The sequence below is a fragment of the Knufia obscura genome (assembly GCF_036327395.1).
Source record: "Knufia obscura strain CCFEE 5817 isolate CBS 148926 chromosome Unknown scaffold_2, whole genome shotgun sequence".
NCBI classification, from domain to species: Eukaryota; Fungi; Ascomycota; class Eurotiomycetes; order Chaetothyriales; family Trichomeriaceae; genus Knufia; species Knufia obscura.
This window is the reverse complement of record NW_027042688.1, coordinates 695,315-708,821: the sequence shown is the minus strand read 5'-3', so window position 1 is coordinate 708,821 and position 13,507 is coordinate 695,315. Positions and strand designations below refer to the sequence as shown.

The 13,507-nt window shown below is 51.7% G+C and overlaps 5 protein-coding genes across 5 annotated transcripts; 2 read left to right on the top strand and 3 right to left on the bottom strand.

Annotated features, from left to right (window-relative positions):
* Positions 1-23: 23 nt before the first annotated feature.
* On the bottom strand, positions 24-459 carry PMZ80_002125 (uncharacterized protein; the record flags this gene model as incomplete). The annotated part of the gene is made up of 4 exons (XM_064870560.1): positions 24-85; positions 133-165; positions 216-322; positions 374-459. The coding sequence occupies 4 exons, from the start codon at positions 457-459 to the stop codon at positions 24-26; spliced, it is 288 nt and encodes a 95-aa protein (XP_064733013.1).
* A 364-nt stretch (positions 460-823) lies between these two features.
* Positions 824-1,586, top strand: PMZ80_002124 (uncharacterized protein; the record flags this gene model as incomplete). The annotated part of the gene is made up of 3 exons (XM_064870559.1): positions 824-1,014; positions 1,152-1,304; positions 1,394-1,586. The coding sequence occupies 3 exons, from the start codon at positions 824-826 to the stop codon at positions 1,584-1,586; spliced, it is 537 nt and encodes a 178-aa protein (XP_064733012.1).
* A 1,624-nt stretch (positions 1,587-3,210) lies between these two features.
* On the bottom strand, positions 3,211-3,579 carry PMZ80_002123 (uncharacterized protein; the record flags this gene model as incomplete). Its single annotated transcript, XM_064870558.1, has 1 exon — positions 3,211-3,579. The coding sequence occupies one exon, from the start codon at positions 3,577-3,579 to the stop codon at positions 3,211-3,213; it is 369 nt and encodes a 122-aa protein (XP_064733011.1).
* Positions 3,580-5,874: 2,295 nt separating this feature from the next.
* Positions 5,875-7,553, bottom strand: PMZ80_002122 (uncharacterized protein; the record flags this gene model as incomplete). The annotated part of the gene is made up of 2 exons (XM_064870557.1): positions 5,875-7,374; positions 7,422-7,553. 2 exons carry the CDS (start codon positions 7,551-7,553, stop codon positions 5,875-5,877), a joined length of 1,632 nt encoding a protein of 543 aa, XP_064733010.1.
* A 1,092-nt stretch (positions 7,554-8,645) lies between these two features.
* PMZ80_002121 (uncharacterized protein) lies at positions 8,646-12,509 on the top strand (the record flags this gene model as incomplete). The annotated part of the gene is made up of 4 exons (XM_064870556.1): positions 8,646-9,165; positions 9,220-9,273; positions 9,389-12,325; positions 12,382-12,509. 4 exons carry the CDS (start codon positions 8,646-8,648, stop codon positions 12,507-12,509), a joined length of 3,639 nt encoding a protein of 1,212 aa, XP_064733009.1.
* Between the last annotated feature and the right edge of the window lie 998 nt (positions 12,510-13,507).

Below are 13,507 nucleotides of genomic sequence, written 5' to 3'. Positions count from 1 at the left end.
CAATTTGTGTGTGCTCTTGAAGGTCACGAGTACTCGCTCTTTACCATGCCTGTGACCTTCTCTTCGATCTCCTTGTCAGACAGCCCTAAGCACGTTAGCTGTAGCCCGACGTCCGGTATTGGGTCTGCCTACCTGCTAACGACTGTTGCCGTTCTTTTGCTCCGGCTGTAGCTTTCGTCAGTCGCCTCAATCACCATGACTCGGGATATGCCTACCGTATCTTGCCCACATCTTTGGCTCAATACCTGTAGCTTCTCTAATCAGGATGGGTGTGTTCGGGTTGTGGTGCTTCATGGTAGGGTATGCTCTCCTAAGGAATGTTCTGGTGATTCCTGTCAGCTCTTGCTCAGCCCGATTGCTCTTCGCGACACACCTTGTGGCATCACTGCCAGATCCTTGCGGGCAAAGGTGGAATCTGACCTCCCGTAGACCTTGTGTGAATGCGTATTTGGTGGCCATGTTGGCCGGTGGCTAAGCAGAAGTTGTGACACTCGGTTGGGGGACAAAGACACCGGTGGAGGTATGAATATTGAATGCGAAGGATGCAGCGTGGAATTCGAGTCGGTCGTGCCTGCCTCTATGTAGTCGCAAGCTATTGATCGTTCCTACTTTACCTCACAGTCTCAAGCATAACTTCGTCGCAGTCAGTTCTGACCAATCGTGCTCGCCTAAACTTAACTCCGAGCGGACATGGAGCCCTCCCCAACTCCCCGAAACCCATCAGCAAGCACCTCCCAATAACACAAACGGCTGCTCACTGCTTCTATACCTCCCAGATTCGCCTCTCCGCTCTCTTCAGAATCCTATAGTCCACATCGAAATCATGTCCGCCCGCGCCGGCCTCCGCTTCTTCACACAGCGAGCACAATTCCAAGCCCGATCGCAGTTTCGTCAAACCGCTCAGCGCAGAGCACAAGGAACAGCTCACAACCCAGCGGCAGAGCCTCTGCCGCCGCAGAGCCTATTCCAGCGGTTATGGACGAGTGAAGTCGGTATCAAGACGGTGCATTTCTGGTAGGTTTACAATTGGGGATGAGTCAGGCCGGATACCGAGCACGCGAGCAGCATTACGAAGCAATATCGAGAGTACACGAAATATGCTACGGGAGGCCGCACTGTGAAGAAGGTTGCTAACACGGCTTTGTGCGCAGGGCACCAGTTATGAAATGGGGCGTCGTCGCCGCCGGAGCAACAGATTTCCTGCGCCCAGCTGAGAAGCTATCGTTGTCGCAGAACGCGGCCCTGATGGCCACAGGCTCGATTTGGACGAGGTGGTGCTTCGTCATCAGACCGAAGAATATGCTGTAAGTCGTCGCGACCTACAATCAAAGGATCGTTTGCATGAATGGCAGACAGATTTCTGCATCGAAGACAACGCTAATTCGTGAGATAGTCTCGCCGGTGTAAACTTCTGCTTGTTCCTCGTTGGCACTATTCAGTGTTCGAGGATCTTCCTGTACCAATCTTCGCTGAAGGGGTCGAAGGAGGCAGGTGCGAAAGAGCTGGGTCAGGAGATCAAGGATGATGCGAAGAGAGTAGAGCAACAGGCCGAGACAGCGGGAAAGGAGATGGAGAGGAAACTGTAGATTGGTGGAAGGATCGTTGAGTGCGGATCGTGGAGTGGGTACAGAGGTTGGAATGTCAGCGAGTGACAGCAAGAGCGCATGGATGAGTCGTTGAAGAATTCCCCATGCAGGGTCAGCAGCGACCTTGTACCAAGCATTACTTACGAGCGCGGGCATTGGTGCTTCCCTATGTGCTAAGGGGAAGTCTGTATATGGTATCGCAAAGTGTACAGACTTGGCCTTTCCGGAACAAATACTTTTCCAGCTGTATACGGTGGTACATTGCAATTCACTGTGAGGGCCTGTGCCTGTTTGCGTTGTTTTGTGTTTCTCAGACATGAAATTTTCTGATCGGTTATATACAGGCAAATAAGTTTTGAAAACAACCATTCCACGACAAACAAGTTAGTTTTATACTAACATATTGTTAACGCCACACGATTGGTTCAGTCCTTGGCGAGCTTCTTGGTGATGTACGCACGCTCTGCAGTGGTCTTTTCTGTATGCTGCCCGTGACAGTGGGCCGTTGCCGCTTCAATAGAAGAAAGAGGCTCATAGCATTCTCGAGCTAGGCAACACTTCTTTAGTCCGACCCGGATCTCATTGTGAACGGACAGGCAGTGCCAGTGAGCGCTGGAAAACTGGACCAGAAGCTCACGGCACTAGATGCCGTCATTGGGGTTACGTTTCTGACAAAAGTGGTAATACCGGTTATTGCTGTGCGCACGCGACTCATGCTCAAGTGCTTCTTTGACCGTCTCGAATGGCACTTGCTCAACCACAGGACAGACCGAGCACACTTGGCCAGGAACAAATGGTCATCGTGTTTGCTGAGGATGTGGCTTCGAAGTTTCGATTGGAGGACTCTGCGACTGTGGTGGTCGAGCCTTCGCTGACGGGTATGGATACAAGTGCCTGACAATGTGGACAGGGCGTGGATGGATCGACCTTCTTAATGCTGGCCTGAGCAGTGGTGGCAGCAACAGTGGGAATGGAAACAACAGTGGGAATGGAAACAACAGTGGGAATGGAAACAACAGTGGGAATGGAAACAACAGTGTCAGAGGTTTTGCTTGCCATGTAGCGCTGATGTTACTGCCGCATCTGTGCCGCTGCCAACGCGGCTCGGAAGATCAATACGAAGCTGCTAAAACAGCCAACTGGAAAGGCTTTGGAGGGCTAGCTGGTAGGGGAAGTCTGCTTGAGATGTCTTGACAGCCTTGGTGATGAGGTTAGTAGTGCTGGACTTGTGAATGAAGGCTGTTCGAGTAGATGGTAGTTCCACGGGATGTAGTCGCGGTCGACATCTATATAGCACGTCGATATCGAGATCCGTTCGTGCGAGGCAATCCTGGGACCATTCTCGTGCTGAGCTCAGGGGGTAACAATTGCGTGAACGTGCTGAATATGAAGCAGGGTAATGACAGATATGATAGTAAAGTTATGAAACCATGGGATGCTGGTCAGAGGCTTGCGAAAACGTGACGGTCGGGTCAATAGTCATCGATATGATGTTGCGACGTACTGATACATCGTATTCGGTTGTGGTCGCCAGCTATAGTGCTTTCAGCTATCAAGGGAGCCTAACAAAACTCCTCTAAGAAGCTACCCATCGTCAAAACTGGCACTATCGTCCAAATCCCGTTCACTTCTTCTTACTGCCGCCCTTCTTCCCACCAGTCGCCTTGCCTTCTTCTTTCTTGCCCTCCTCCTTCTTCTGACCGCCGTCGCTGTCCTTCTTCTCCCTCTCCACCTTTTCCCGATGAGCCTTCTCGGGCGCACTTTCCTTCTTATCTTTCGGATCTTTCGGCTGTGGCGCCCCCCGTTCACTTTTGTTCTTGTGGTCTCCCTTGTCCTTATACCCGCCACCTTTGGCCTCGTACTGCCGTGCTAATTCGCCGGCTTTCCATGCTGACCAGGAGCCTGGACCGCCGCCCTTGGACATCTGCTTGACCTCTTCCTTCACTTTCTCCCTGAGCTCCGGGTTGTCGGGCTCTCCTTTTGAGGAGGGCATGCTGCTGACGGGGGCGGTTGAGAAGGGTCTGATATTGCGTGAGCAACGATAAGGATTTAACGTTTGCCGCGCTCGAAGGACGAGCCGGACGTGTTGATGCTTCAGCTTGTTGGTTGTTTGTGTGCTTGCGCCGGGCACGTGTAATCCAGGCGCTGTGCTTGATTCTACACTGAGCTTCGCTTCGATTGTGCTTTAACTTCCTCCTTGGATTCCACAGAACTGAGTGAATTTCGAGCCGAGCTGGTTGCGATAGTGGAAGACGGTGATGACCCTCTTTTACTGTTGGAGCGCTGCTTCTCAGCAGGGAACTTGGTAAGAATCTTTCGCAAAGAGTCTTGCGCGGTAGGACGTTTCTGACATGTGGGAGTCTCTTGGAAAGTTGGAAAGCGAATCATGGTGGCTGGAAGTTCGCCCGTCATCGTGTGTACGGAGTATGTGGCTGTTGTGTGGAGATCTGGGGTACTTAAGCTGGCTGTAGATATCGGATCTACGGGCTTGATCTTTGCTGCTTGCAGGAAGTGTAGGCTCTAATTCGTTATTGATAGGGTGGGACGAGAAGTGGTGACGTATGAGTATTGGATTCGAACAATGCAGGTACGATCTGTTCGCAGTTGTATTTGCGACAAAGGCAGAACGGAAGGCTGATATGTGAAGATAACAACGGGGTTGAGGGGCAATGTCGAAGCACAATACAAAGAAGCGTATAGCGGAAGTAAAATCCCTCAAATGGAAATGGTGTTTGAGGCGAAAGAAGAGGATGGATTTGCCTCTTATTAAATCGAATAGATGGCACGTCGAAGGTGTTTGCCGGTGCTTGTCAAAAGCAACCTAAGTCATCCGCATAGAATTGAAGGACAATCATCGCAGAATTCTCCATTCTTGGAGTTCGTAACCTAGTCAGTCGTTGTTGGCGCTGCGCTGAGAGTGGTGGTTTGTGCTGAAGACAGAAGGTTCACAAATCCGAATCGCAGATCGATGGGCGATCAGAAACCACCGCGTGCCACTAATTCGGAAACGACTTTGCCAGCCAATCAGAGCCATTCTAGGACGACTTTGCCTGACTCTCGCAGCTGAACACTTCCGTCATTTTCGAGTCTTGTGATGCTTCTTAGAAAAAACATTGGAATGATATGCCTCGGTGTCTACTCGTGGTTACGTTCTAGAACGCTTGCAAGACATGAAGCCCCGAGTTTGCTGGGTCTCATGCATCCGTATGACAAGCAGCGTCTCTCGAAGTTTATCTGCATACTCGATCGCCTACTGTAGCAGGGACGCAGGCACTACAGTACCCTGACTGACTTATTAGAAAGTGGTGTTGGCGAATTCCTGCTGTGGCTAGTACATTACACCTGTATCGTTACAGGCAGATACTGCAAGTACAAGCCTGTATCTTCAGCCTTTATAGCTTCGAGGATGCCCTAATCGCCGATCAGGCGGGCCACGTTCACGTCCTACTACCTAAGCGCTGATACAAGATATTACTAGGCGTTACTGTCAAAGCAAGCCACATTTCGCCACCACATCTTTCTAAAAAGTATGTACCATAACGTATTATCTGGAGATCCGTTTTGAGATACAATCTCGATCTTGACTCCTTGTGGCAATTCTCAGTAATGTCGTGCTGCCATTCCTTTGTGCTGCCCCATTCAAGTGGCATTCGAGAGAGTTATGCCAGTTAACACGAAAGAGGTCTTCTGGTACCTTGAGCAAAAAGCGTCCCATCGCGGCCCCTGTGCAGAACCCAGCAAGCGCGTTTCGGTTGGCTTTAATTTCCACCCACTCGTTCGTGCTGGAGAGCCCTCCAGACGTCATCTTCTTGGCTCTCGCTTCTGCCCCGAGTAAGCGCTCTGCTCTGGCACGTGGTTCGCTCCGGCTGGAGTATCTTGTAAATGTGACTTGGCGGGACTGCGCCAAGACTGTCGCTTCGACCTTCATCCGATGATCTGGGATGGCAGTTGGCTTACGGTCATGACGCTGTTGGAATACCATCAGTAGATAAGTGAGTGTGTCCGCCGCGCACATCCCAACATGAACGTAAGTATTGCTCGCCGCTAGCTGGCGCGACCTGGGTCAGAGTGTCACCCTTGGAGCGGCTGGATCAGCATCTAGCCGTAAATGATGTTGCTGTCAAAGAGCGCATCGCGCCGCGTTCGTCACTAGGAAGGATCACTTTTAGCATATGCTTCTGGCCGCACCTAAACCTGTCTGAACACATGAGCGGAGTTAAGTGTTTGTGCTGAGGTTGACGATAACCTCTCGAAGCCAGCAGCTTTGAGCCCAAGGCCAATACTGAGGTCACCTACCCCGTGCATTGACTCTCATAGGTAGGTTGCCACGGGGCTGTAAGATGTCAACCTGATACGCTCTTTCACCATGCAAAGTCACCTGCTTCCTCCCAGCCTTTTTGTCTAGCTCTTCATACGCAGGCGTGAAATCGTAACTTCTAGATACCAGCGCAAGAGCAGCCTTCATCTCGAGCATAGCAAGCTCTTGACCAATGCAATTTCTCGGGCCCCATTCAAAGCCTCGCCAGGCTCCCTTGACCGGACACAAAGGGTCGTCGGGGGCGACTAGAAAACGATCTGGGATGAATGATTCTGGTTCTGGCCAATATGCTGGGCTTTTATGAATCGACTGCGAGTCAGGAAGAACGAGAAAGTCGCCTGTTGGGAACGCTCGTCCTTGGTCATCTTTGATGCTGAAACCACGTTCCCCCTGCCGTGATGGCGTCACGGTTGAAAACAGGCGAAGGGATTCCTTGATTACTGCTGTTGTGAGAGGTAGCTGACTGAGAAGATGGGGAGCAGCTGATATTATGGATGCAGTCGAAGCCGTATCTGTGCCGAAGACCGAGTCATGCTCCTTGCGTACTCGTGCCAGAACTTTAGGGTGCTGTGCAAGAAGGTAGAGATGATAGCATATTGCAGCGGACGTCGTGTCGTGCCCCGAAAATAAGAACAGTTTGATTTGAGACATGCAGACTCGCTTAAAAAATGGGTCGATTGCTGCTGATTTAGTCGTCGACACATCGTTCTTATAGGCAGTAAGCGCAAGGTCGATGATCGTCCGCGTACGACGGACGTCAGAACCATCATGAGTTCTGTGCATGGCCACACGTTCATCGAATTGGCTTGAAATGTACGCATTCACTATCCTCGAATGGTACCATTGGACAAGAGGGCGTACTGGATTATACCGATCGAACAGGTTTGGCTCAACCCCAAAACTGAACCAACGAATTTGAGTACGAAGACTCTCCATCACAGGACTAGGCTTCCGTTGGCAATCGAAGTGCACGCCTAGGACAACCTGACCAATAATGTCCAGTGTAAGATAGTCGGTCAAGCTCTTCATAGCAAAAATGTCCTGGCTCTTGACATGCTTGTCCAGATTGCGGCAGAACGACTGTGTCTCCTTTACGATCGCTGGTACAAGGGTCATCATGTGGCCATGACTGAACCCAGGGTTGAAGACGCCTCTCCATTGCTTCCACTCCGCACCTTCCATGGTCAGCATGTCGAGTCCGTCTGTCAGAGGTCGAACGAAGTTTCTCAGGTTAGGCAATTTAGGCAAAGAGTGCTCTTGTGCAATCTGATAGTGCGCTTCTGGCGAACCTATAACAAGCATGGAAGGTGCGAATGGCATAAGATCAACATAGTAATTGGGACCAAGCTCAGGATATGTGCGCTGGATCTCGCCAGGTAAGTACGCCGCGTGTGCATCCTTGGGCAACTGGCCCATGAGCTTAGTGACAAAGGGTAGATGTCCTAGCAAGAGACTGTGAGGTAGCATAGGCTGTGATACATGAGTGTGGGCTGCGCTAGCGATCGCAATGTACTTACCAGGCCTTCTGCTTTTAGTTTCCTGATGTAGAGCCTCCAGCTCACTAGTCTCACCAAACCCGTAAGAAGCCATATCGCGAAGAGTACGCCCAGAGTCTCGACAATGAGTTTGCTAGTTAGCTTGCCGAACATCGTATCGAGCGTAGCTGTGTCTGTCGTGCAGTGACGCACCACAGACACCAGAACTTCTTCAACTGCTCAATTCCAACTACTATGGAGTAGTATCAAAGACACGTTGGATAGCCACGCTTTGCTAGATGGGCGGACGTAGCCAATTGATCTATTCGAAGCCGTGCTTGAAGTGGCCATTTGTGTCTAGCGAGCGTGACAGCATTGGACGCCTGAAAGGGGGAGCTCTTGTGGCTGGTACTTGATGGCATGCCCAGCATCGGTCGAGGTGTCTCGCCGCCAGTGTGGCGCATGATCTCGCTAAGCCACAACTACCTACGAAGCGATCCCAAATCTCAAACAAATATGCGTTTCGACTGCCTGGTGTGACAGGAGGGCTCGAGCCAATGGTCGTGAGCTTCGAGTTCGTTTCCAGGATGGAGGGAGCTGGTGCGAGATTTCAGGCGATGGGCGGAGGAGCCAAAACTTGAAAGATCGGCCTAGAAGGCCCACTTCTGTAGCTAGGTTAGTTCGCAGTAGCCGAACTTGAACTTGTGAGACGCAGTTCGTGGCGCGTTCGAGGAGTGTACTTGAGTGTATTTGCAAGAAGCGTACAAGATGAGGTTGATGTGAACATATGAGTCGCTCCCAAAAGTTCCATGATTCTGAACAAAGACATTCGTTTTCACAGAAGATTGAAAGGTCTCAGCCGGCTGCTTTCCCGCCTCCCGCTCTCGCATCCACATCAGTTGATTTGCAAGCAGGCATTCTTCCCTGGTTGATATTGAGAAGTCGTGCTCAGCCATAAGGCCTTGCGACGATCCTTGCTCATAATATTGTATACTCATCAAGGTTGTTTGCGTACAACGGAGCGGGAAAGGAAATCGGGTATCCTACTTGCGCTCGACCAGGTCATTCGGCGCAATACTTCGTGGCGCGAAGACTGTTTGGCGCACCAAGAACCCATTCTGGTAGAATACGAGATGTCCAGATTCTAGAAGAAGCAGCGCTCGAACGACTGCCGCCTCACGAGATTCACCACCTTCGTAGCGGACCCCGACTTGTAGCCGACCCCGGACAACTGCAGATCGCCGATTCCCTCCGATTCTTCGAAAGATGGCATACAGTGGTCGGGAAGCTAGGTATCAGGAGGGCCAGTATCAAACAAGACCGCAGGGCTACGAGGCACAGTATAGTGGTCGGCAGGCCAGGTATCAGGAAGGGCACTATCAAGCAAGACCGCAGGGCTACAAGGCACAACATAATGGATACGATCAAGGCCAGTACGAGTATGGAAGCGCCGGCTACCAGGCGCAGTACGATCAACAGCAACGGGGCTATCAGCAAGACGCGTATGCCAGCAATCAGCAGTATTCCCAGAACTACGATCCGGAATGGGAGCAATATGGCAACAATCAAGCACAGTATCCTCAAGATGTGAATCACTATCAGTATGCGCAAGCTGGAAGGGAGCAGCAGGAACAACAGCCTCGACAATACCAATACGACGACCGTTATAGAACAAATGGGCATGGTGTGCAACAACAAGGCAATACCGGTCGTCGCTCCGCTGACGGTAGACCTTCTCCTCAAGTTTCAAGGCCCGGCACATCAGCCTCTCACCGAAGAATGAAGCGTGAGTCGCCAACGATGTAGACCTGACGGTGTGGATCAAACTAATGGCCAACAGAGGAGAGAATACTGGACAATGCCAGTCATAACTCACCAAAAGCTATTCCCTGGGGTAAGTCATCACTCTGCTGTTCGTACATGTCTAAAACGCATGCTTGTGGTTCGATGGCCAAAGTTTTTATTGCAATCTTGTCCGTGAGACTAACTCGAGGCTTTGCGCGACACAGATAATCCATTTGGCGCATTCCCTGGAACAAGGAAAGACGCAGAGAAGAAAAAGAAGGAGGCTGATGAAGCAAGGTCGGCTAGCAAAGTCGATGCACCTATTGCGAGACCGGCCACGTCTTCCTCCTCCCGTGCACCAACATTTGACCAAAATCCAGCGGCCAACTCGGTCACGAAAACTAGCCTAGAAGAGCCACGTAGGCCGAGTACTTCTCACGCACAGCGACCTCAGCCACCTCAAGAGCAGACTTCCTATCTCAACCAGCCTCTGGGCCCGCTCGATGACATGCCTTTGCGAAAGAAGCCAACACCTCAGCCAGAGCCACAGCGTAATCAACAGGCCCAGAACTTTCAACAACCTCCCTCCGCCAATCCCAACGGCAGGGTAGGCTTGCCTGCACGACCCGCTCCTCAGAGGTCTGCGACCGGGCCGCATACTGATGGCCAATATGTGCCGTCGCGAAATGTGCCCACTTCTCCTGAAAACCATCGGATAGACGCGCAAGGGCAACACCCATATCCCGATGTCGGCTCGCAGGGAGTTTATCATGAACACCGTGACGTGGCGCGCGAGCGTCAATACGACCACCCGAACGGTCAGCCCCAAGCTGGCTACAACGACAGGTATAGACCAGCCGCAGCTGAATTGGATGCGCGCGTCGAACGGCCACACCCACACGAACAGCAGTACGGACAAGACGATAGGAATGAATTTGTGCCAAGAGATCATGGTGAGTTAGCTTATCGGGGAGTCCAACCTACTGCACCACTACCGAGTACGACTGAGCCGGCCATGCCCAATTTCGCTGCTATTGCTCCAGGCGTTACAGAGAACGTGGAAAAGGACGTCACACTACAGCAAACAGCACCAACTCTAGCCTACCGCAAGCCGACGTACGGAGATTCTGCGTCGAAGCCTCCCCCAATTAGACCTGGGTTGGTGGCTACACCTGTACAGCATCCGTCAGACAACTTTGTACAGTCTCCAGTCGGAGACTTCGACTTTGGCTTGCCAGCCAGCCAATCTATGCCAGCTCTTACTCCGCAAACCAGTCAGGCTATGCAGCCTAACGTAGGGTACGAGAGTAGGAATGGACAACAACCCCAACCAGTGCCCGATGCGACTCAGCAAAGAAGAGCTCCGCCTCAGCAACAATTTCCTCCGAGAAGTGGCAGTCGACCAGATATGCGAAACCAACAGATCTCGAATGGCTTCCCACATCCGTACAATCAGCCTATGGCTAGCCGGCAGCAAGTCACAGTTCATCAGCAGAGACCGATGGAGCCTGAATATGCAGAGAGCTATGATCAACCTCGTCGAGCTCCGCGTCAAGATTACGAATTTGGCGGCCGGGGACATCAACAGGGCAACGATCACAATGATCCCCACCAGGAGAACGGCTATCAGCGAACTGCGTACAACGATGATTCTTATCAGCATGTACAGCCTTTGGCACGTACATATACAGAGCCTGTCAATCAGTATGGCAGCGAGCACCATCAGGATCACTACAATCACGGATATAACCAGCGTGCTCAGCCTGGGAGGAACAACGGCTATGTGTCTAACCAATATTCTGCTGATCCTTATCAGCAACGTGGAGCCCCTGAGCAATACAACAACCAAGGCCCTGATCCGTACGTCAATGCTACACCTGTACGACCTCGAACAGCTAATTCGGCTCGAGCTCCGATCCGACAGTATCCAGAGCAGAACATACCTGGATCACGGCCCCCAAATCCAACATTTCCAACAGGAGATCGCAACCATCCAGTCCCAGTTCGTCCGGGCTTGATGGCACCGGCGGAAGCTCCAACCCCCGCGCCAGCACCAGGCCCCAGCCCAGCACCACAAGTGTCACCTCCTCGTGAGCAGCAAGCACAAAGACCTTCAGGACCTTCTCAGCAGCCTGGTCCTCCTCGAAAGAATCCTGTGACCATACAAGAGCTCAATGACCTTCGTGTCGCATTCAAAGACCGGCCAAACGATGACAAGCTCGGCCTGAAGTTCGCAAAGCGATTGGGTGAAGCAGCTATGGTCTTAGCTAACGAAGGAGGCAAAGCAGATGCCAAGACCACTGCTAGGAACCGAGAAAGATACATCAACGATGCGTACAAAATCATCAAGAAGCTTGTTGCGGGTGGCTCACAAGACGCTATGTTCTACCTGGCTGATTGCTACGGCCAAGGTTCGCTGGGACTCGAAGTCAACCCGAAAGAAGCATTTCAGCTGTACACGTCTGCAGCAAAGATGGGGCATGCACAATCCGCGTATCGTGTTGCTGTCTGCTGCGAACTCGGGCAAGACGGCGGTGGTGGTACACGTCGTGACCATGTCAAAGCGGTACAATTCTACAAACGTGCGGCAACACTCGGTGATGGTCCAGCGATGTTCAAGCTGGGCATGATCTTGCTGAAAGGCTTGCTCGGACAACAACCAAATCGTCGAGAAGGAGTGTCATGGCTCAAGCGTGCTGCTGAACGAGCAGACGAAGAAAACCCGCATGCGCTCCATGAGCTCGCATTGCTGTACGAAAGTGCACAATCAACAGATGTGATTATCCGAGACGAGCGCTATGCATTACAGCTATTCAATCAGGCTGCGAACCTTGGGTACAAATACTCGCAGCATCGCCTTGGTTCAGCATACGAATATGGCATGTTGGGAGTGCAGATTGACCCTCGCCAAAGTATTGCTTGGTATAGTCGTGCTGCGCAGCAAGGCGAGCATCAGAGCGAGTTTGCGCTGTCTGGTTGGTACTTGACTGGCAGCGAGCCGTTGCTCGCACAGAGTGATACGGAGGCATATCTTTGGGCACGCAAGGCCGCGGCTAGTGGCCTGGCTAAAGCTGAGTATGCCATGGGCTACTATACCGAGGTCGGTATTGGCTGTCAGCCGAGTCTCGAGGAGGCAAAGAAGTGGTATTTCAGAGCTGCTGGTAAGTCGAGCATTGTCGTACCTCACTGTCAACCACTTTACTAACTTGTTTCGCAGCACAATTAGACAATCGAGCCAAGGAGCGACTCGAGGAGATCAAGAAAGGAGGTGCACGTAAAGAGAAGACTAGAGTCACTCGAAGTCATAATGGACGACAAAATGAGGGCGAATGTACTGTTATGTAAAATGACTGATGTATATAGGGCGCTGGCCTGGATCAAGCGCATGATTGCGTATGAAACGAGAACGAGCAACGAGGCACGATGTACAAAGAAGACTTCGAAAGACAAATGAAGAATACGCTGACTAAAGTCGGCTTTGCCTCTCGCCGCGAATATCTCTTGAGTTAGCTGTCGGATGCACCTGCCATCGAATTGCGAGCTGGATAAAACTTGCTTCTGTTAGAAGTTGCCATAGCTCAGGTAGCATTCAGCATGCTCCTGCTCCGAGTCAGCTCAATCTCGGCCGTATATTAAGTTCCTACTGACGCTGATTGAATAGCCTGCAATCAAATCCCGGGCCGATGCCAATAAAATCAACGCACAACAAACTCTGTGAAGGCGCATCTACCCCCTAATATACGCGCCACCCTGTCTTGACAGACGATAGGCAGTTAGAGAGTTTCTGCTACACTGGCATAATCGTGTCTTTGACGTCCTTGGAAGCCACGCTCCAAAGCCTCGCGTTACCTCCTTACTTGGGATCCCTGTTCTTGCCAAGCTTCGACACCACCTCTGCTTTGGTTTCTCGGTTTGTCTTCTTCTATTCTGTGCTATTCCATGGTTACTCTTCTGGAAGCGGCTCAGCTGTTATCGAAGGTAGCCATCCATCTAGTTTGGCGCCAACATCATGACTTGATCCTCGCAAAATCGCAGCAATCATCGTGCCGGCTACCGTCGGTTCAGTCACGCATGGTCACAAGGCACAGGGACATCTCGAGTTCCGTGATGTGCAAAGAGTCGACTCAGCGGCTTGTCCAGCTGCCGGCAACCAATAGCAACACTCTCTCAGCAGTGACTGAGAGAAGCACCGGTCACGAGCGTGAGCGGCTGCGATGCAGGGCACTTCCGAGCTAGCCACTCTTGCTCTGGCCTCGACTTCTTCCGCCTCAACTGCGACATGTCAACCGCAACGCCTGTTGCGAGCGCCTTCCTTTTTCAAAAGGCGGGTCTGGTCATAGGTT